Source organism: Anomaloglossus baeobatrachus, chromosome 9 (genome assembly GCF_048569485.1).
Source record: "Anomaloglossus baeobatrachus isolate aAnoBae1 chromosome 9, aAnoBae1.hap1, whole genome shotgun sequence".
Taxonomy (NCBI): domain Eukaryota; kingdom Metazoa; phylum Chordata; class Amphibia; order Anura; family Aromobatidae; genus Anomaloglossus; species Anomaloglossus baeobatrachus.
This window is the reverse complement of record NC_134361.1, coordinates 44,392,030-44,414,091: the sequence shown is the minus strand read 5'-3', so window position 1 is coordinate 44,414,091 and position 22,062 is coordinate 44,392,030. Positions and strand designations below refer to the sequence as shown.

The 22,062-nt window shown below is 52.0% G+C and overlaps 1 protein-coding gene across 3 annotated transcripts in view; it reads left to right on the top strand.

Moving 5' to 3' along the window:
- Positions 1-22,062, top strand: part of ZC3H4 (zinc finger CCCH-type containing 4) — a 73,498-nt gene that overhangs the window by 28,812 nt on the left and 22,624 nt on the right. For 2 of the 3 annotated variants that reach the window (XM_075323666.1, XM_075323668.1), the window contains exons 6-10: positions 2,616-2,709; positions 2,799-2,917; positions 4,953-5,054; positions 18,737-18,850; positions 21,022-21,129. In XM_075323666.1, the coding sequence (XP_075179781.1) occupies positions 2,616-2,709; positions 2,799-2,917; positions 4,953-5,054; positions 18,737-18,850; positions 21,022-21,129 (537 nt within the window). The remainder of the gene's footprint in view (positions 1-2,615; positions 2,710-2,798; positions 2,918-4,952; positions 5,055-18,736; positions 18,851-21,021; positions 21,130-22,062) is intronic. The other variant, XM_075323667.1, reaches the window with a different exon arrangement.

Below are 22,062 nucleotides of genomic sequence, written 5' to 3'. Positions count from 1 at the left end.
TCACTACGGGCTGCAAGCTCTTCTTTAAGAACCAGTCGCACACATTGAGACGCCTCATGCACTTCCTACGTAAGATGGTAGCAATGGAGGCAGTTCCTTTCGCGCAGTTTTACTGCGTCCACTACAATGGGACATTCTCCGCCAATGGGACGAGGAGTCGACGTCCCTCAACAGAGTCGTCGTTCTTTCTCAGGCGGCCAAGGAATCTCTACGGTGGTGGCTTCTTCTCACCTCTTGGTCAAAAAGAAGGTCCTTCCTTTCCCCGTCCTGGGCGATAGTTACGACAGACGCGAGTCTATCAGGGTGGGGAGCAGTTTTTCTCCACTACAGCGCTCAGGGTACGTGGACTCAGCAAGAGTCCACTCTTTAGATCAATGTTCTTGAACACAGAGCAGTGTATCTTGCCCTACAATCCTTCCAACAGCGGCTGGAAAGCAAGCATATCCGACTTCAGTCGGACAGCTCCACAGCGGTGGCATACGTCAACCACCAAGGAAGAACGCGCAACCGGCAAGCCTTCCAGGAAGTCCGGCAGGTTCTGATGTGGGTGGAAGACACGGCATCCACCATATCCACAATTCACATCCCAAGTGTGGAAACTAGGAAGCTGACTTCCTAAGTCGCTGAGGTGTGGCCGAAAGAGTATGGTCTCCTCACCCGGACGGGTTTCAGGAGATCTGGCGCCGCTGACAGAGGCCGGACGTCGATCTAATGGCGTCACGGCACAACAACAATGTGCCAGCTTCATGGCACGGTTTCACAATCATCGAGCTCTGGCGGCAAACGCCTTAGTTCAGCATTGGTCGCAGTTCCAGCTACCTTAGGTGCCACCTCTGGCATTGTTGCCCAGAGTACTGCGCTAGATCAAGACCGACTGCGGCCGCGCCATCCTCGTCGCTACAAATTGGCCGAGGATGTTGTGGTACTCGGTTCTGTGGTGCCTCACGGTAGGCTAACCGGGGGCACTACCAGACCAATCAGACTGGCTGTCTCAAGGGCCATTCTTCCATTTGAATTCTACGGCCCTCAACCGGATGGTGTGGCATTGAGTCCTGGAACCTAGTGTCGTCAGGATTACCTCAGGACGTGGTTGCCACCATGAGACAGGCTAGCATACCAACGTCCGCCAAGATTGACCACAGGACGTGGAAGATGTTCTTATCTCGGTGCTCGGCGCAGGGTGTTTCTCCCTGGCCGGTTGCATCGTCTATGTTTCCTTCCTTCCTGCAATCTAGGTAGGAAAATGGGTTGTCGCTCAGTTCCCTTTAGGGACAAGTCTCAGCGCTATCTGTATTTTTTCAGAAACGACGACTTCCTCAGGTACGCACGTTCCTACGGGGAGTTTGTCTTCTCAGCACTCCGTACAAGCGGCCGTTAGAGCCCTGAGATCTGAACAAGGTTCTAATTGCTCTCCAGATGCCGCCTTTCGAGCCTTTGAAGGATGTCTCCCTTCCCGTTTTTCACGGGAAGTGGCCTTCTAGTAACGGTCTCGTCTCTTAGGAGAGTTTCCGAGCTAGCAACGCTCTCATACAAACTCCCTTCCTGGTCCTTCACCAGGACAGGGTAGTTCTGCGTCCGGTTCCGGAATTTCTCCCTAAGGTGGTATCCCATTTTCATATCAATCAGGATATCACCTCACCTTCTTTGTGTCCTCGTCCAGTCCATCAATTTCAGAAAGATTTGCATCTGTTGGTTCTGGTGAGAGCACTCAGGTTCTACTTCCCGCATGGCGCTCCTGCGCCACCCGGATGCACTCTTTGTCCTTGTCGCTGGTCGGCGTAAACAGTCGCAAGCTTCCAGATCCACCCTTGCTCGGGGGCTCGAGGAACCAATTCTTGAAACCTACAGTTCTACTGGGCTTCTGGTTCTCTCAAGGCCGAAGGCCCATTCTACCAGAGCCGTGGGTGCATCCTGGGCATTACGGCACCAGGCTACGGCTCAGCAGGTGTGTCAGGTACCCACCTGGTCGAGTCTACTTACTTTTACCAAGCATTATCAGATGCATACCTACGCTTCGGCAGACGCCAGCCTAGGTAGATAAGTCATTCAGGCGGCGGTTGGCCACCTGTAGGAGAGGGCCGTTTGACGGCCCTATCATGAGGTATTCTTTTACCCACCCAGGGATTGCTTTTGGACATCCCAATTGTCTGGGTCTCCCAATGGAGCGACAAAGAAGAAGGGAATTTTGTTTACTTACCGTAAATTCCTTTTCTTCTAGCTCCAATTGGGAGACCCAGCACCCGCCCTGTTTTCTCGGGGTTTTTCTGTTTTTTCGGGTACACATGTTGTTCATGTGGTATGGTTCAGTTCTCCGATGTTTCCTCGGATTGAATTGGTCTTTAAACCAGTTATTGGCTTTCCTCCTTCTTGCTTTGGCACTAAAACTGGTGAGCCAGTGATCCCACTGGGGGTGTATAGCCAGAAAGGGAGGGGCCTTACACTTTTAAGTGTAATACTTTGTGTGGCCTCCAGAGGCAATAGCTATACACCCAATTGTCTGGGTCTCCCAATTGGAGCTAGAAGAAAAGGAATTTACGGTAAGTAAACAAAATTCCCTTCTTTTAGTTAAATCGTTGGGGTATTTTGGTGTCTTCTAACTACTAAACTGTTCCCAGTATGCTGATGAGGAGATGATGGGCGATGAAGAGTACGACGACTACTCAAAAGAGCTGAACCAGTATCGCAAGTCCAAAGAAGGCCGAGGTAGAGGTCAGATTTAGCTTTTTTTCAGTAGGAGAAGTCGGCGATTTGGAGACCAGAGTTATGGATCTGATCACATTGGTATTTCCCACTTTCAGGCTTTTATAGGCCCCGTGGCCGAGGGCTACGTGGACGAGGATATAAAGGCATGATTCGTGGTAGAGGAAGAGGCAGAGGGAAAGGAAACGACGATGACGACTACTATGAAGAAGACGGAGTAAGCTGAATACTTTTATTTTTGTTTATTATAATTGAAGGGTTCTGAGGGTCGTAGCTCACTTAATATATGTATCATCATTCAATATTACCAGTAAGTATCTGCTGATATAACTTTCATACTGTCAGCTTTGGCTACTGATATGGCCCCTAGCTACACCTTAGATGTCTTCACGGGTGCAGGTCTCGCTCTTCCCCCTTCTTGAGGATATCCAGGCCTGATAGCTCTATGCCAGGCCCGATAGCTCTATGCCAGGCCCGATAGCTCTATGCCAGGCCCGATAGCTCTATGCCAGGCCCGATAGCTCTATGCCAGGCCCGATAGCTCTATGCCAGGCCCGATAGCTCTATGCCAGGCCCGATAGCTCTATGCCAGGCCCGATAGCTCTATGCCAGGCCCGATAGCTCTATGCCAGGCCCGATAGCTCTATGCCAGGCCCGATAGCTCTATGCCAGGCCCGATAGCTCTATGCCAGGCCCGATAGCTCTATGCCAGGCCCGATAGCTCTATGCCAGGCCCGATAGCTCTATGCCAGGCCCGATCGCTCTATGCCAGGCCCGATCGCTCTATGCCAGGCCCGATCGCTCTATGCCAGGCCCGATCGCTCTATGCCAGGCCCGATCGCTCTATGCCAGGCCCGATCGCTCTATGCCAGGCCCGATCGCTCTATGCCAGGCCCGATCGCTAAATCCAGTTTCCTTTCAAAGGTTTTGTAGCAAATCTGCAGGATAGGTGATCAGTTTCTGCATTTACCAACATAAGAAAACTGACAGCACTTCTTAACAGACAAGGGTGAACAGGTGCAAACTGACCATGAAACAAATAAACAGCTGCACTCTGAGACACTAAGGTATACAGACATCGAATATAGCAACTTGGACATGCATTAATGTTAAAGGGAAGGTGTCGTAAAAAAAAAAAAAAATTCAATAACTGAAAATGTATGTGCTCACCAGTCAGTCTTCCCCGGCTTCCAAGGTGCTTTGTGCCTCTTATGAATCACGTGACTGCTCAAACTGAGGTTTGTGTGTGACTCGAAGACTCTTTTTTTTTTTTTTTTTTAATGTAAGACTATGGAGCCTGGTTCTGATGATTCATAGACTTAGTGAAAAAGCCACATCTGGCTCATGCATAGTGCCCAAGTATGATCGGACCACTCAGAATAGTAGTCACCTGACTCAGAAGAGGACCAGAGCAGCGCTAAAAACCAAGGAAGATGGCGACCGATAAGCATATAACTACACTTACACTACATATACATCTATACAACACTACATATACATTTATACATGTTTAGGCAGGTCGGGCACTATTAGACTTTCCTGACTGCAAACTATAAGACACACACAACTTCTAGCAAGGTGTTACCTTGCTAAAAGGTGCATCCTATGTATTACTTACAGCAAAGGAGGGCAGTAGTTGTACATCGCCCAGGCCAAAAACTAATACTCTAGCAGGATGCAGCTAAGCCCCCACTAAGTGGAGGCATCACAGGTGCAGGAGGAGCAAATCACACACACTTCCAAAAAAATGTAGGGGGGTGATTGCTGGATGATAAAACTGCACACTGATGGCTTGCATAGAGCACTGTTCACACATGCAGAGTCACAGTCACAAGCTCGCAACCTATTAAATGACACCCATACTATTAGATCAGGGGGGCTGCCAAGCCGTACCCCATTTGTGTACTATACAGGGACAGGAACTCTAATATGCAAGGCTAACAGAAAGGGGCCTGGCTGTATCCTGTACAAAAAAATGAGGTTTTAGTTGGTATTATGGCTAGAATTTATACATGTTTAGGGAGGTCAGGCACTATTAACTTTATTATTATTAACTATTAACTGATTGCAAACTGACACACACAACTTTTAGCAAGGTGTTACCTTGCTAAAAAGTGCTTCTTATGCACAGAAAAATAACGTGTCTATATTGTACACATAAGGAGACAACATTTAAATTGATACATATTTTACTTAGTAAATGTTAAGCTGCAGATGGTGATGTCTTCTCACAAATCCTCTTTGTTGACCAGGATGGAGGAATGTACAGAAGTGACTATGATAAGTCGTACCATCGGCAGGACAAGAAGGGCAAGGTCATCTGTAAATACTTTGTGGAGGGCCGATGTACCTGGGTGAGTACATTGTCCTCTGAAGAGTTACTTCAGAATAGTTAGTGGTATTCCTCTCATCTCCCAAAATCCAGCCCCAATATGCAGTAAGTGCAGTAATATTAGCAAATAACCTCCAATTAGAAATATATGTATAGATTATATTCTCTCTTAGTCTGCTTTCACACTACGTTTTTTTAACATGCGTCATGAATGGTTTTTTCTTCAGCGCTCTATTGGGAGACCCAGACGATTGGGGTATAGCTACTGCCCTCCGGAGGCCACACAAAGCACTACACTGAAAAGTGCAAGGCCCCTCCCCCTCTGGCTATACCCCCCCGTGGTATCACGGGTTCTCCAGTTTTAGCTTTGTGTGCGAAGGAGGTCAGACATCCACGCATAGCTCCACAGATTTTAGTCAGCAGTAGCTGCTGACTATGTCGGATGGAAGAAAAGAGGGCCCATATAGGGCCCCCAGCATGCTCCCTTCTCACCCCTGGATGGTGTTGTAAGGTTGAGGTACCTATTGCTGGTACGGCGGCTGGAGCCCACATGCTGCTTTCCTTCCACATCCCCCTGAGGGGCTCTGAGGAAGTGGGATCCTGCCGGCCTCAAAGCTCTGACGCCGGGCTCCATCCACAGACCCATTTGAACCTGCTGGATACGGAGCTGGAGTACCGTTCAGGGACATGGCCCTGCACCATTACAGGTACTCTGTGTCCCCGTACACACAGGCACAGCACACTCCAGACTTGCTGGGTGTGCTAGTGCGCCGGGGACAGTAAAGGGTTACAGTCACTGCAGCTTTGCTGAGTGACTTTGTGTTTTGGGAACTACCGCGCCGGACGCTCCGGGAGCGGCGGCGCGGCTGGGACTTGTAGTTCGCCGGGGACTGGGCGCCGACCGCGCTTTTACGGCGGCGGCGCTTATAACTCCAGTCCCCGGCTTCTGCGGCCTAGGGCCGCTTCGTTCCCGCCCCCTCCCTGTCACTCAGGGAAGGGGACAGGCGCTGAGCAATCAGCAGCGCCGAGGGCTGGAGCCTTATTTACATGCTCCAGCCCTCTCACTGCACACTGTCGGACGCCGGATTCCCGCTCTGCCTTGGGGGCACGCCCACGGCCCGCCCCTACTCACACGAGCTGGGGAAGAAGCCGGCAGCCATTACTGCAGAGCTCGGACTTTCGGCTCCAAGGCAGGACGGTGGCGATCATACACCCGCTTATAGGCGGGCGGTAAGAGGCACACATAGTGCTGACCACGATATAACTGCAGTGTATACATGTGTTGTTTTTAACTACATAGGTCGCTATATGCCCGCTTGGGGAGCGACACATCAGCAGCAGGAAAGCAGGTGTGCTAAGGCACAGGCTTTCTAGGCTGCTTGTTTTGCACGACTGAGGTGTTCATTTGTGTTTATGCTGATATGCTATACACTGCACTGTACAGTCGCTAGTCTTAGCTATATTCTTCTGGAATGGCTAGACTACAGCAGCAGAAAACCAAAGGTGCTGGGGCACAGGTTTTTTTCTATGCTGCTTGTATTGCATGGGCTGCAGTGTGCATTTGTACTTGTGCTTGTATGCTATACATTGCACTGTATGGTCACTCTTCTGGGCTATATTCCCCTAGATGACCAGTCTACAGCAGCAGAAGAGCAGAGGTGCCAGGGCACAGGCTTCTATGCTGCTTGGATTGCATGTGCTGCAGTGTTCATTTGTACTTGTGCTTGTATGCTATACATTGCACTGTAGGGTCACTCTTCTGGGCTATATTCCCCTAGATGACTAGTATACAGCAGCAGAAGAGCAGGGGTGCCAGGGCACAGGCTTCTATGCTGCTTGTATTGCTTGTGCTGCAGTGGTCATTTGTACTTTATGCCTGTATGCTATACATTGCAATGTACGGTCACCAATCTTGGCTATATACTTCTAGATAGCTAGTCGGCAGCGGCAAAAAAGCAACACAGATTTCAGTGCTGTTTTTACTACATGGGATGCTGTTCATGACACCGTCCCATTGTGTGCATGCTCCCCTGTAGCACGTCGTCTGCCGGGGTCTCTAGCACTTCGTCTGCCGGGGCTCTACTAGTTGTGGCCAAAGAAACCTCCTGTCAACCCTGTCCATGGACAGGGACGGAGTAGTCATAATATAGAGACTTGCACCCATGGGCAATCTACTTGACCAAAAGGCAGCTCTTCAGGGCTTTGATACTGACATCGCTCTCAATCCGGATACACCGGGTGGTAACGCCATACGGAATGATCCTATACCGTCCATCAATGGAAGGTTGGATCTTTCTCCCTCAGCTCCCCCAGTGGAGATAGGAGACGAACAGGAGAAGTTCCTTTTCAGTGTCTCACGCAGATATTGAGTATTTTTCTGGCCACGCTGACTTCAGAGAAGCAGTCCAGGAACACCACGCTTACCAGATAAGCGTCTTCTCCAAACGTTTTTAGGATACACGTTATCCCTTTTTTCCCCTGACGTGGTCAGCGCTGGACCCAGGGTCCAAAGGTGGATTCTCCAATCTCCAGGCTTGCATAAGAGCCATAGTTGCATGGAGATGGGGCTTCACTTCTAGATGCCATTCACAGACAGATGGACTCTGGTTGAAATCTGTCTAGGAGGCTATCGGCGTGTCGGTTGCTCCGGCATCCACAGCCGTATTGGCAACCTAACCTTTTCTGCTGTTCTTGCGCAGCTGACCTTGAGCAGGGACATCTGTACCGCAGAGGCGTCCGTAACCCCGCAATGTCTGCACTGCGACTTACCCTGTTAATACTGTCCTAAAAGTACAGTCGAGGTTTCGGTCCTTCCCAAGCTCCGGCAGGTCCCAATTGTCCTCGTGCAAAAGGGCTACAAAACCTCAGACGGGCTCAGATTCCGGCCGGGCTCAATCTCGCCCAAGGAAGGCAGTCGGAGGAACCGCTACCAAGGCGGTCTCCTCAGGACTCTCAGCTCTCTCTCTCTCTCTCCGCATCCGCGGTTGATGGCAGACTCCCCCGCCTTTGGCGACATTTAGCTGCCACAGGTCACTGACTGGTGGGTGACGGACATTGTGCTCACGTGCACAGGACAGTGTTCTGTTCTCGTCCTCCGACTCCATTCTTCAGAACGGCCCCACCTCTCCACCGAGCAGATGCCCTGCTGCAGGCGGTGGACGCTCTAAGAGCAGAAGGAGTGGTGATCCCTGTCCCCCCTCAGGAACGAGGGCGAGGGTTTGTACTCCAATCTCTTTGTGGCTCCAAAAATGGACGGTTCCTTCCGTCCTGTTCTGGTTCTGAAACTGCTCAACGAGCATGCGAACGCCAGGCGGTTCCGGATGGGATCCCTCCGATCCGTCATTGCCTCAATGTCTCGAGGAGACTTCCTTGCCTCAACAGACATCAAAGATGCCTATCTCCACGTGCCAATTGCTACGGAGCACCAACGTTTTCTACGTTTTGTGATAGGAGACGAACATCTTCTGTTCGTAGCTCTGCCATTCAGTCTGGCGACAGCCCCACGGGTGGGCACCAAGGTCATGGCAGCAGTGGTAGCAGTCTTGCACTCTCACGGACACCAGGTGATTCCGTACTTGGACGATCTACTCGTCAAAGCAACCTCCCTCGAGGCATGCCAACGCAGCCTGAATGTTACGCTGGAGACTCTCCAGACTTTCGAGTGGATCATCAATTTGGCAAGGTCAAATCTGTCTCCGACTCAATCACTAACGTATCTCGGCATGGAGTTTCATACTCTATCAGCCATAGTGAAGCTTCCGCTGAACCAGCAGCGTTCACTGCGGACAGAGGTGCAGTCTCTCCTTCAAGGCCAGTCGCACCCCTTAAGGCGCCTCATGCACTTCCTAAGGAAGATGGTGGCAGCCATCGAGGCAGTTCTCTTTGCGCAGTTTCATCTGCACCAACGGCAATGGGACATTCTCCGCCAATGGGATGGGCTGTCAACCTCCCTGGACGGGAAGTCTCCCTTTCCCTGACGGCCGAGGACTCTCTGCAATAGTGGCTTATTCCCACCTCATTGCCATAGCCCCCATCCTGGGCAGTGGTCACGACAGATACGAGTCTGTCAGGGTGGGGAGCAGTTTGTCTCCGCCACATGGCTCAGGGGACGTGGACTCAGCAGGAGTCCACCCTTCAGTTCGATGTGCTGGAAATCGGGGCAGGGTATCTTACCCTATTAGCTTTCCAAAAGTGGCTAGAAGGGAGCAGATCCGAATCCAGTCGGACATCTCCACAGCGGTGGCATACATCAACCACCAAGGAGGGACACGCAGTCAGCAGCCTTCCAGGAAGTCCGGCGAATCCTCATGTGGGTGGAGGACACAGCATCCACCATATCCGCAGTTCACATCCCGGGCGTAGAAAACTGGGAAGCAGACTTCCTCAGTCGCCAGGGCATGGACGCGGGGGAATGGTCCCTTCACCCGGACGTGTTTCAGGAAATCTGTTGCCGCTGGGGGGGGGCCGGACGTCGACCTAATGGCGTCTCGGCACACCAACAAGGTCCCGGCATTTATGGCACGATCGCGCGATCACAGAGCTCTGGCGGCAGACGCCTTAGTGCAAGATTGGTCGCAGTTCCGGCTCACATATGTGTTTCCACCTCTGGCACTCTTGCCCAGAGTACTGCGCAAAAATCAGATCCGATTGCAGCCGCGTCATACTCGTCGCACCAGACTGGCCGAGGAGATCGTGGTACCCGGATCTGTGGCATCTCACGGTCGGCCGACCGGGGTCACTACCAGACCGACCAGACTTACTGTCTCAATGGCCGTTTTTCTCCATCGGAATTCTGCGGCCCTGAACCTGACTGTGTGGCTTGTGTGTCCTGGATCCTAGCGTCTTCAGGATTATCCCAAGGGGTCGTTGCCACCATGAGACAGGCTAGGAAGCCCACGTCTGCTAAGATCTACCACAGAACGTGGAAGATTTTCTTAATCTGGTGCTCTACTCAGGGGGTGTCTCCCTGGCCATTTGCATTGCCTATCTTTCTTTCCTTCCTACAATAGGAGTTAGAAAAGGGCTTGTCGCTAGACTCCCTCAAAGGGCAAGTCTCAGCACTATCCGTGTTTTTTCAGAAGCGTCTAGCACGTCTTTCTAAGGTGCGCACGTTCCCGCAGGGGGTTTGTCATATCGTACTCCCGTACAAGCGGCCGTTGGATCCATGGGATCTGAACAGGGTTCTAGTTGCTCTCCAGAAGCCGCCTTTCGAGCCTCTGAAGGAAGTTTCCTTTTCTCGCCTGTCACAGAAGGTGGCGTTTCTCGTTGCGATCACATCGCTTCGGCGAGTGTCTGAGCTGGCAGCTCTGTCATCCAAGGCTCCCTTCCTGGTGTTTCACCAGGACAAGGTAGTGCTGCGCATCATTCCGGAGTTTCTCCCTAAGGTAGTATCCTCGTTTCATCTTAATCAGGATATCTCCTTACCGTCCTTTTGCACTCATCCGGTTCACCGGTATGAGAATGATTTACGTTTGCTAGATCTGGTGAGAGCACTCAGAATCTACATTTCCCGCACGGCGCCCGTACGCCGTTCCGATGCCCTTGTCGCTGGTACGCGCAAGAGGTTGCAGGCTTCTAAAGCCACCCTGGCTCGATGGATCAAAGAACCAATTCTGGAAGCCTACCGTTTTGCAGGGCTTCCGGTTCTTTCAGGGCTGAAAGCCCATTCAACCAGAGCCGTGAGTGCGTCCTGGGCGCTACGACACCAGGCTTCGGCTCAACAGGTGTGCCAGGCAGCTACCTGGTCGAGTCTGCACACTTTCACCAAACATTATCAGGTGCATACCTATGCTTCGGCGGATGCCAGCTTAGGTAGAAGAGTCCTGCAGGCGGCAGTGACATCCCCGTAGGGGAGGGCTGTTTTTGCAGCTCTAACATGAGGTATCTCTTTACCCACCCAGGGACAGCTTTTGGACGTCCCAATCGTCTGGGTCTCCCAATAGAGCGCTGAAGAAGAAGGGAATTTTGTTACTTACCGTAAATTCCTTTTCTTCTAGCTCTTATTGGGAGACCCAGCACCCGCCCTGTTGTCCTTCGGGATTTCTTGGTTGTTTGCGGGTACACATGTTGTTCATGTTGAACGGTTTTTCAGTTCTCCGACGTTATTCGGAGTTAATTTGTTTAAACCAGTTTTCTTTTTCGCTCCTAATTGGGAGACCCAGACAGTGGGTGTATAGCTACTGCCTCTGGAGGCCGCACAAAGAACTACACTTAAAAGTGTAAGGCCCCTCCCCTTCTGGCTATACACCCTCCCGTAGGAGTACAGATTCCTCAGTTTTAGCTTTGTGCGCAAGGAGGTCAGACACGCACGCATAGCTCCATTGTTTTTAGTCAGCAGCAGCTGCTGACTATGTCGGATGGAAGAAAAGAGGACACATATAGTGTCCCCAGCATGCTCCCTTCTCACCCCACTTATGTCGGAGGTGTTTGTAAGGTTGAGGTACCCATTGCGGGTACGGCGGCAGGAGCCCACATGCTGATTCCTTCCCCATCCCTTTTTACAGGGCTCTGGGTGAAGTGGGATTTACCGGTCTCCAGGCACAGAGACCGTGCTCCATCTACAGCCCCTGGAGAAGATGCTGGATGGAGCGGAGTACATCAGGGACATGGCCCTGCATCCTCAAGGTACTCTGTGTCCCCGTGTATCTGGCGCTCACACCGCAGCATGCTGGGTGTTGTAGTGCGCCGGGGGACATCAGCGCTGCGGCGCCTGTGCCATGGCCTCATTCAGCTTTGCTGAAGCAGGCACATTTATGGGAATAGGACGCGCCGGCCGCTGGGACTGCGGCGCGGCTGGCACTTGTAGTGCGCCGGGGACTTCAGCGCGGCCTGCGCTTTTACGGCGGCCGCGCTGATAACTACAGTCCCCGGCTTTTGCGGCCTGCTTCCTTTCGTTCCCGCCCCCACACCTGCCAGTTTCCCGCCCCCACACCTGCCAGTCAGGAGAGGGGCGGGACGCTGCCCACGTCCAGAACTCGGTCGCGCCGGCCGCTCGAACAGCGGCGCGGCTGGCACTTGCGGTGCGCCGGGGACTTCAGCGCGGCCCGCGCTTTTACGGCGGCCGCGCTGATAACTCGAGTCCCCGGCTTTTGCGGCCTGCTTGCGTTCGTTCCCGCCCACAGACCTGCCAGTCAGGAGAGGGGCGGGACGCTGGCCAGGGCATCAGCGCTGAGGGCTGGAGTCGTTTTTACATACTCCAGCCCTCACAGTCAGCACAGAGGGGACACTGTTCCCGCACTTTTGTTTGGGAACTCCCACGGACCGCCCCTCTCCACAGTAGCCGGCAGCCATTCTTACAGACACGCTGAGCTGCAGAGGGGAGCCGGGGAGACCCAGACAAGGCATTCAGCAGCCTCTTACCCGCTGTTCAGCGGGCGGTAAGCAGCCCTCAGGGCTCACCCCCTCTTGTGCTCGTAGTATTCTTAGTATTTTGTTGCTACAAATACTTGGTATTACATAGCGCTGGTCGCCCTTTGGCTATAGACTCTCTCACATGCAGAGAGCCAGCAGCATGTCGCCCGTAAAACGCAAGGGTGCCAAGGCACAGACATTGTATGCTTCCTGCACCGCATGTGGGACTTTTCTACCGGCAGGCTCCACGGACCCCCATTGTGTGCAGTGCTCGGCCCCTGCGGCGCTTGCACAGTCGGGACCTCTGCTGGACGTGTCCCAGGGTGTACCACCTGTGAATGCTGTCCAGGTGACAGGAACTGAGTTTGCAGCTTTTGCTGACAGAATGTCTCTCACTATGTCACAAATTCTTGACACATTGCGAGCTAGGCCTGTACTTCAGACCACGGACACTGTGCATGTATTGCCCCCTGATCCCCCTCAGCTCCTAGCTCCGGGACGGGCATCTACACCTCAGGGTGAAGACTCTGACTCGGACGATGGCCCCGGGCAGCCTAAGCGGGCTCGTTATGACGGGCCTTCACATTCATCTCAATGGTCTGGATCCCAGCGGGATGAATCTATGGGTGATGAGGCGGACTTAACTGATCAGGATTCTGATCCTGGGACCGCTCTCAATCTAGATACACCAGATGGTGACGCAATAGTTAATGATCTTATATTTAACATCAATAAGATGTTGAATATTTCCCCACCAGCTCCTCCTGTAGAGGAGTCAGCTTCGCAGCACGAGAGAATCCATTTCAGATACCCTAAGCGTACATTAAGCACTTTTCTGGACCACGCTGACTTCAGAGACGCAATCCAGAAACCCCACGCTTATCCTGAAAGGCGTTTTCCTAAACGACTTAAAGATACACGCTACCCTTTTCCCTCTGAAGTGGTCAAGGGTTGGACCCAGTGTCCAAAAGTGGATCCTCCAATTTCCAGGCTTGCAGCCAGATCCTTGGTTGCTGTTGAAGATGGAGCGGCACTTAAAGATGCCACTGACAGGCAGATGGAGCTCTGGCTGAAATCCATCTATGAAGCGATTGGAGCGTCATTAGCGCCTTCTTTTGCGGCCGTATGGGCACTCCAAGCTATCACGGCCGGGCTTGCGCGAGTCGACTCTGTCACACGTGCATTTGCCCCGCAGGTAGCACCATTGACCTCGCAAATGGCGGCATTCGCGTCGTACGCGATTAATGCTGTTCTTGACGCTACAAGCCGCACGGCAGTGGCGTCAGCCAACTCAGTTGTTTTGCGTAGGGCTCTGTGGTTGAGACATTGGAAAGCAGATTCTCATTCCAAGAAGTGCTTAACCAATTTGCCTTTTTCTCGTGACCGATTGTTTGGAGAGCGTTTGGATGAAATCATCAAACACTCCAAGGGTAAGGACTCTTCCTTACCGCAACACAGACAAAACAAGCCCCAACAGAGGAGGGGTCAGTCTGGTTATCGGTCCTTTCGAGGACAGGGCAGGTCCCAATTCGCCTCGTCAAAAAAGACTCAAAAGGACCAGAGACGTTCAAATTCTTGGAGGTCTCAGTCACGCCCAAAAAGACCAGCCGGAGGAACCGTTGCCAAAACGACGTCCTCCTGACTTGCGGTCTCCGATGCCCACACCCGCGGTCGGTGGGAGGCTGTCCCACTTTGGCGACATTTGGCTAGCAAATGTCAAAGACCGTTGGGTGAGAGATATTCTATCTCACGGGTACAGGATAGAGTTCGGTTCTCGTCCGCCAACTCGTTTCTTCAGAACTTCTCCACCACCAGACCGAGCCGATGCTCTGTTGCAGGCGGTGGCCGCTCTAAAGGCGGAAGGAGTGGTGACCTCCGTCCCTCTTCAGGAACAGGGTCACGGTTTTTACTCCAATCTGTTTGTGGTCCCAAAAAAGGACGGATCGTATCGTCCCGTCCTGGATCTGAAGTTGCTCAACAGACACGTAAAAGTCAGGAGGTTCCGGATGGAATCCCTACGCTCCGTCATAGCCTCAATGTCTCAGGGAGATTTTCTAGCATCAATAGACATCAAAGATGCGTATCTCCACGTGCCGATTGCACCAGAGCATCAGCGTTTCCTACGTTTCGTCATACACGACGAGCACCTACAGTTCGTAGCGTTACCCTTCGGTCTGGCAACAGCCCCCCGGGTCTTCACCAAAGTCATGGCAGCAGTAGTAGCTGTTCTGCACTCGCAGGGTCACTCGGTCATTCCGTACCTAGACGACCTGCTTATAAAGGCATCCTCTCAAGAAGCATGCCAACACAGTCTGAAGGTGGCGCTAGACACTCTCCAGACTTTCGGGTGGATTATCAACTTTCCAAAGTCTCATCTAACCCCGACCCAATCTCTGACTTATCTTGGCATGGAGTTTCATACTCTATCAGCGATAGTGAGGCTTCCACTGGACAAGCAGTGCTCGCTACGGACCGGAGTGCAATCTCTCCTTCAGAGCCAGTCGCACTCACTGAGGCGCCTCATGCATTTCCTAGGAAAGATGGTAGCAGCAATGGAGGCAGTCCCGTTCGCGCAGTTTCATCTGCGCCCTCTACAATGGGACATTCTACGCCAATGGGATGGGAAATCGACGTCCCTCGACAGGACTGTCTCCCTCTCTCAGACTGCCAAGGATTCTCTACGTTGGTGGCTTCTCCCCAACTCATTGTCACAGGGAAAGTCGTTCCTTCCCCCGTCCTGGGCAGTGGTCACGACAGATGCGAGCCTATCAGGGTGGGGAGCGGTGTTTCTCCACCACAGGGCTCAGGGGACGTGGACTCAGGAAGAGTCCACCTTGCAGATCAATGTTCTGGAAATCAGAGCAATCTACCTTGCCCTGCGAGCCTTCCAACAATGGCTGGAAGGCAAGCAGATTCGGATTCAGTCGGACAATTCCACGGCGGTGGCGTACATCAACCACCAAGGGGGAACACGCAGTCGCCAAGCTTTTCAAGAAGTCCAGCGGATTTTGACGTGGGTGGAAAGCAGAGCGTCCACCATATCTGCAGTTCACATCCCAGGCGTGGAAAACTGGGAAGCAGACTTTCTCAGTCGCCAGGGCATGGACGCAGGAGAATGGTCCCTTCACGGACGTGTTTCAACAGATCTGTTGCCGCTGGGGGTCGCCGGACGTCGATCTGATGGCGTCACGGCACAACAACAAGGTCCCAGTTTTCATGGCACGGTCTCACGATCACCGAGCGCTGGCGGCAGACGCCTTGGTTCAGGATTGGTCGCAATTCCGACTCCCCTATGTGTTCCCACCTCTAGCATTGTTACCCAGAGTTCTCCGGAAAATCAAGTCCGACTGCCAGCGAGCCATACTCGTCGCTCCAAATTGGCCAAGAAGGTCGTGGTACCCGGATCTGTGGCATCTCACGGTAGGCCAACCGTGGGCACTACCAGACCGTCCAGATCTGCTGTCTCAAGGGCCGTTTTTCCATCTGAATTCTGCGGCCCTGAACCTGACTGTGTGGCCATTGAGTCCTGGATCCTAGCGGCCTCAGGTTTATCTCAGGGAGTTGTTGCCACAATGAGACAGGCTAGAAAACCATCCTCAGCTAAGATCTATCACAGGACGTGGAAGATATTCTTAGCGTGGTGCTTGGCTCAAGGGTTTTCTCCCTGGCCATTTGCATTGCCAATTTTTCTTTCCTTCCTGCAGTCTGGGTTGGAAAAAGGTTTGTCCCTTAGCTCGCTTAAGGGTCAAGTCTCCGCGTTATCCGTATTCTTTCAGAAGCGCTTGGCACAGCTTTCTAAAGTACGCACGTTTCTCCAAGGAGTTTGTCATATCGTTCCTCCTTACAGACGGCCATTGGAACCCTGGGATCTGAACAAGGTTCTCCTTGCTCTTCAAAAGCCGCCTTTCGAGCCTTTGAAAGAGGTTCCCCTTTCTCGGCTTTCACAAAAGGTAGTTTTTCTTGTAGCGGTCACGTCTCTTCGAAGAGTGTCCGAGCTGGCGGCGTTATCTTGCAAATCTCCCTTCCTGGTATTTCACCAAGACAAGGTGGTACTGCGTCCAATTCCAGAGTTTTCTCCCAAGGTGGTTTCTTCCTTTCATCTCAATCAGGATATCACTTTGCCATCTTTGTGTCCGCATCCAGTTCACCAATTTGAAAAGGGTTTACATCTGTTGGACCTGGTGAGAGCACTCAGGATTTACATTTCTCGCACGGCGCCCCTACGCCGTTCGGATGCGCTCTTTGTCCTAGTCGCTGGTCAGCATAAGGGATCGCAAGCTTCCAAATCCACCCTGGCGCGGTGGATCAAGGAACCAATTCTTCACACATACCGTTCTGCTGGGCTTCAGATTCCATCTGGACTGAAGGCCCATTCTACCAGAGCCGTTGGTGCGTCCTGGGCGTTGAGGCATCAGGCTACGGCTCAGCAAGTGTGCCAGGCGGCTACCTGGTCGAGTCTGCACACGTTTACCAAACACTATCAAGTGCATACCTACGCTTCGGCAGACGCCAGCCTAGGTAGACAGGTCCTTCAGGCGGCGGTGGCCCACCTGTAGGAAGAGGCTGTATGACAGCCCGTTCATGTGGTATCTTTTTACCCACCCAGGGACTGCTTTTGGACGTCCCACTGTCTGGGTCTCCCAATTAGGAGCGAAAAAGAAGGGAATTTTGTTTACTTACCGTAAATTCCTTTTCTTCTAGCTCCAATTGGGAGACCCAGCACCCGCCCTATCTGTTTTTAGGGTTTCGTTCTTTCGGGTGCACATGTTGTTCACGTTGTTTCTTAAGTTCTCCGATCTAGTTATCGGATTGAATTTGTTTTTGAAACTGTTATTGGCTTTCCTCCTTCTTGCTTTGGTACTAAAACTGAGGAATCTGTACTCCTACGGGAGGGTGTATAGCCAGAAGGGGAGGGGCCTTACACTTTTAAGTGTAGTTCTTTGTGCGGCCTCCAGAGGCAGTAGCTATACACCCACTGTGGGTCTCCCAATTGGAGCTAGAAGAAAAGGAATTTACGGTAAGTAAACAAAATTCCCTTCATTGGCTTCCTCCTTCTTGCTTTGGCACTAAAACTGGAGAACCCGTGATACCACGGGGGGGTATAGCCAGAGGGGGAGGGGCCTTGCACTTTTCAGTGTAGTGCTTTGTGTGGCCTCCGGAGGGCAGTAGCTATACCCCAATCGTCTGGGTCTCCCAATAAGAGCTAGAAGAAAAGGAATTTACGGTAAGTAACAAAATTCCCTTCTTAATGCATAAATGGATCCAGTGCAAATGTGTTTTCATTTCAATGCATTTGCAATGGACTTGCGTCAACATGCGTTCACCTGCGTTTGCGTGCGTTATAGTGAGGATCCAGCGACTTGCAGTTTTTTAACTTTTTTCAAAAACGCTATTTGTAGCATTTTTGAGCTGCGTCCAAATACTGTTTTTCACTGGATCCTGACTATACTGCACGCAAACGCATGTGAACGCTGGCATGCTGATAGACAGGATCCTGCTTGCTCTACTGAGCATGCCCAGAAACCAATCTGGGGTGATCAGTCCCTCTCTCCCCCTCCCTCTCTCCCCCTCCCTTTCTCTCCTCTCTCTCTCCCCTGCCTTAGAGCGGCGGATGCTAGTAACCAAGGTAAATATCAGGTAACCAAGCAAAGCGCTTCGCTTAGTTACCCGATATTTACCTTGGTTACGTGTGCAGGGAGCAGGCAGCCCTGCTCCTAGCAGCTACGGACGCTCGTAACCAAGGTAAATATCGGGTATCCAAGCAAAGCACTTCGCTTAGTTACCCGATGTTTACCTTGGTTACCAGCGTCTGCAGCTGTCAGATGCCGGCTCCCAGTCTATCACGTTCAGTTCCCCTCACTCCGGATCACATGACTTCAATGCCCGCCCATAAACTTCAAGTGGCGGGATCCTGCAAAATAACACATGCGTTTTTCATTATAAAAACAGGATCCACTTTTACAGCAAATAAACATTCATGACGCATGTTAAAAAAGCGTAGTGTGAAAGCAGCCTTAAGGGTACTTTACACACTGCGACATCGCTAGCGATGTGAAATTCTAGATCGCAATTGCGATCTTTCGAGATCACACATGCGTAAAATGACCTAGGTGCGATCTCGAAAGATCGCACTTGCGATCTAGAATTTCACATCGCTAACGAGATCGCTAGCGATGTCGCAGTGTGTAAAGTACCCTTTAGGGAAGTCATATATGTACAAAACTGATGCATCATTGCCTGTTTGCTTTCCACCTCTATGGGTTCGTTTTTTAGCTAGAAGTAACGATTTTCTATATATAACAAAATGCTGCTGAGCTTTTCTTTTCCTGATTGCCATTCTCTTGTCTTCGGCAGAGGGAGCAGTGTAATTTCAGCCATGATGTGGAAGTACCAAGACGCCGTGGACTTTGCAAGTTCTATATGACGGGTTACTGTGCAAGAGCAGACAGCTGTCCGTACATGCACGATATCCTTTACTGAGAGGACATGCCACATGGCTATTGCTTACGTTTGTTCTATATATCTGTTCCTCTGCGGACAGCTCGGGTGCTGGCTGTATTACACGGCCTGCATTCGAGCGCCGATCTCATCAGTTTAACCTCTAAAGTGCCACTGTCTAGTGTGACTGGCATGTAAAAGGCTTCCACTCTGCAGTCCACTGACCCTCACGTGACACAATTGCGGGGTGCCGATGGGCTGCCATGGAATCCCAGGGGTCTTCTGAAGGCCTGGGTCCCCATCGAGGTACAGCCCAGTCTATAAAAACTATACAAGTTTGGTATCGTCGTGATCGTACTGACCTGGAGAATCATGTTTACCGCCCAGTGAACATTGGAAAAACAAAACCCCCAAAATAATGGCAATATGAAGGGTTTTTTTTGCTATTCACCATTTTCGTGCACTTGTGATTTTTTTTTTCTTTGTCGCTCCATTGGGAGACCCAGACAATTGTTTGACAATTGGGTGTATAGCTTCTGCCTCTGGAGGCCACACAAAGTATTACACTTTAAAAAGTGTAACCCCTCCCCTCTGCCTATACACCCTCCCGTGCATCACGGGCTCCTCAGTTTTATGCTTTGTGTGGAAGTAGGCACACATCCACTCATGCATTCTCATACTTAGTTATGTCGGTTGGAAGAAAAGAGGGCCCCCGGCATGTTCCCTTCTCACCCCACTACGTCGGCGGTGTTGTTAAGGTTGAAGTACCCATTGCGGGTACAGAGGCTGGAGCCACATGCCGTCTCCTTCACCATCCCTTAGCGGCTCTGGGAGAAGTGGGATCCTAAGCAGTCATCCATTTACTGGGACCGTGCTCCCTCCGCAGCCCCTGTGGGAACTTGCCGGACCGGAGCCTCTTCAACCTCAGGGACCGGGCCCTGCAACTCAAAGGTACTCTGTGTCCCCATTGGGGACTGTGCAGGGAGCGCACCTTCTTCCCGGAAGCCGCGGGAGCTGCTGAATTGAGAAGGCCGGTGGACTTCCGCGCCGACCGTGCCTGCTTGTCGGGCGCGGTCTCAAATTTAGTCCCCGGCTTCATCGCGGCCTAGTCGCAAAAATCCCGCCCCCGGGCCTGCCTGTCAGGGGTAAGGGCGGGATTACCGACCTGACGTCGGATGTGAGGGCTGGAGCATCCTGCATGTTTTCCTCCCCCCTCACTGATCACTGTGGGGACCCCAGATTCCCGCACTTTCCTGGCGCCGCCCACGGCTCCACTCCTCCCCTGAGAGCTCCGGCAGCCATTTTTTGGCATTCTGCCGGTGGAGGATTCTCAGGAACAGCTCTGCAGCTCCGGGGGATTTAAGGCAGGGAATCTGGAGGACACACTCCGCTTGTTAGCGGTCGGTAAGCCACACCGGTCACCCGGTGCTGGTCCCCCTAGGGTGTCGGAATAGATACGTGTATATATATATATATATATATATATCTGTTCGGTCGGGCTGTTTACCCCTTTCCCATATACCCTCAGTGATCACTCTCCTAGGAGACAACAGCATGTCGTCCACAAGGAGCAAAGCTGCTAAGGCACAGGGTTTTTTTGCGGCCTGTACCTCTTGTGGGGCTATGTTACCTGCGGGTTCCACCTACCCTCACTGTGAGCAATGCTCGACCCCTGTTTCGTTTGCTCAGCCGGAGCCTCGGACACTAGTGGGCCCCTCGGCTCATGTAGACCCCCCTGCTCCCCCTGTCCAGGCTGCAGGGACAGAGTTCGCCTCTTTTGCTGAGAAACTCTCTGAGTCACTTTTTTTTTTCCCCCCCTTCTCATTTTTTTAGCCCGTTATATTGGTAAGTTGAATGGCGTCATTCAAACAGGATTTCATCTGGTTATGTCAACAAAAAAAAGTTATGGCTCTTGGAAGCAGAGGTAGAAAAACAAAACAGGCAAAAATGAAAAATTGTTGGATTGCTAAGGGGTTAAAATGTTTTTTCCTAATTAACAAAAACCACTTATGGCGTGATTGGGCGCTCTGCATGCTCAGTACGGATCTCACCGCCTCTGTTGTATTTTCATGCCCTTCAGACTGAACTATAGAATGAGGGGCCATTCCTACGGTATAGTTGGAGGAATGGTCCTCGGTCATTATTTGGGTGAGTGGGATTGTCGGCTGCCTGTGGTGTATTCTCCTTAACATTTCCCACATGATTTCCCTTGTAAGCTGTATCACACTACAGGCAACTGTGTAAATGGGGACGAGTGCATGTTCTCACACGAGCCGCTGACCGATGAGACCCAGGAACTGCTCGATAAGGTACGACGCAATCGAGGTAGTAAAATATAGAATTTTTAGTCTTTTTGTTTGATGTCAGTCTTTGTATCTCGCCTGTGATATTTCTGCTTCAACCTTTAGCTGAAAGGAGTGGTCTCATCTTCTTTTATGGGTAAAATTACATTCCAGTAGTGTCAACAAGTAACTTTGAAATTTACCTCTTATTAAAAACCCTCTGTTCTCAAGATATAAGGTATTTTTAATTCTATTCCATACAATTCATTGCCTAGGTTATCGGCCTTCCTGCAGTCTCAAAGTGGCCGGTTACCTAGACAAGGAGCACTGTTCTGAAGTTGGCCCCGAACGCCGACTCTGGCCCCGAACGCCGACTCTGGCCCCGAACGCCGACTCTGGCCCCGAACGCCGACTCTGGCCCCGAACGCCGACTCTGGCCCCGAACGCCGACTCTGGCCCCGAACGCCGACTCTGGCCCCGAACGCCGACTCTGGCCCCGAACGCCGACTCTGGCCCCGAACGCCGACTCTGGCCCCGAACGCCCACTCTGGCCCCGAACGCCCACTCTGGCCCCGAACGCCCACTCTGGCCCCGAACGCCCACTCTGGCCCCGAACGCCCACTCTGGCCCCGAACGCCCACTCTGGCCCCGAACGCCCACTCTGGCCCCGAACGCCCACTCTGGCCCGTTTCAGACCCCTTTAGTTTCTCCCATACTGCAAAGGAAAAGCATCCACTACTTGCAGCCAGGGAGAGCGCTCAGTTCGGACCTGCGGTGTGACCATGGTACTGGTCCGACCTTTCACTCTTCAGGAGCGCACCACTCCCCAGCAAACAAGACAAGATGTTGTAAGACAGGAGAGCAATACTTCTAAAGAAAAGAGACATCTGTTAAAGGGAATCTGTCACCAGGTTTTCGATCCCCCATCTGAGAGCAGCATAATGTAGTGACAAGAGACCC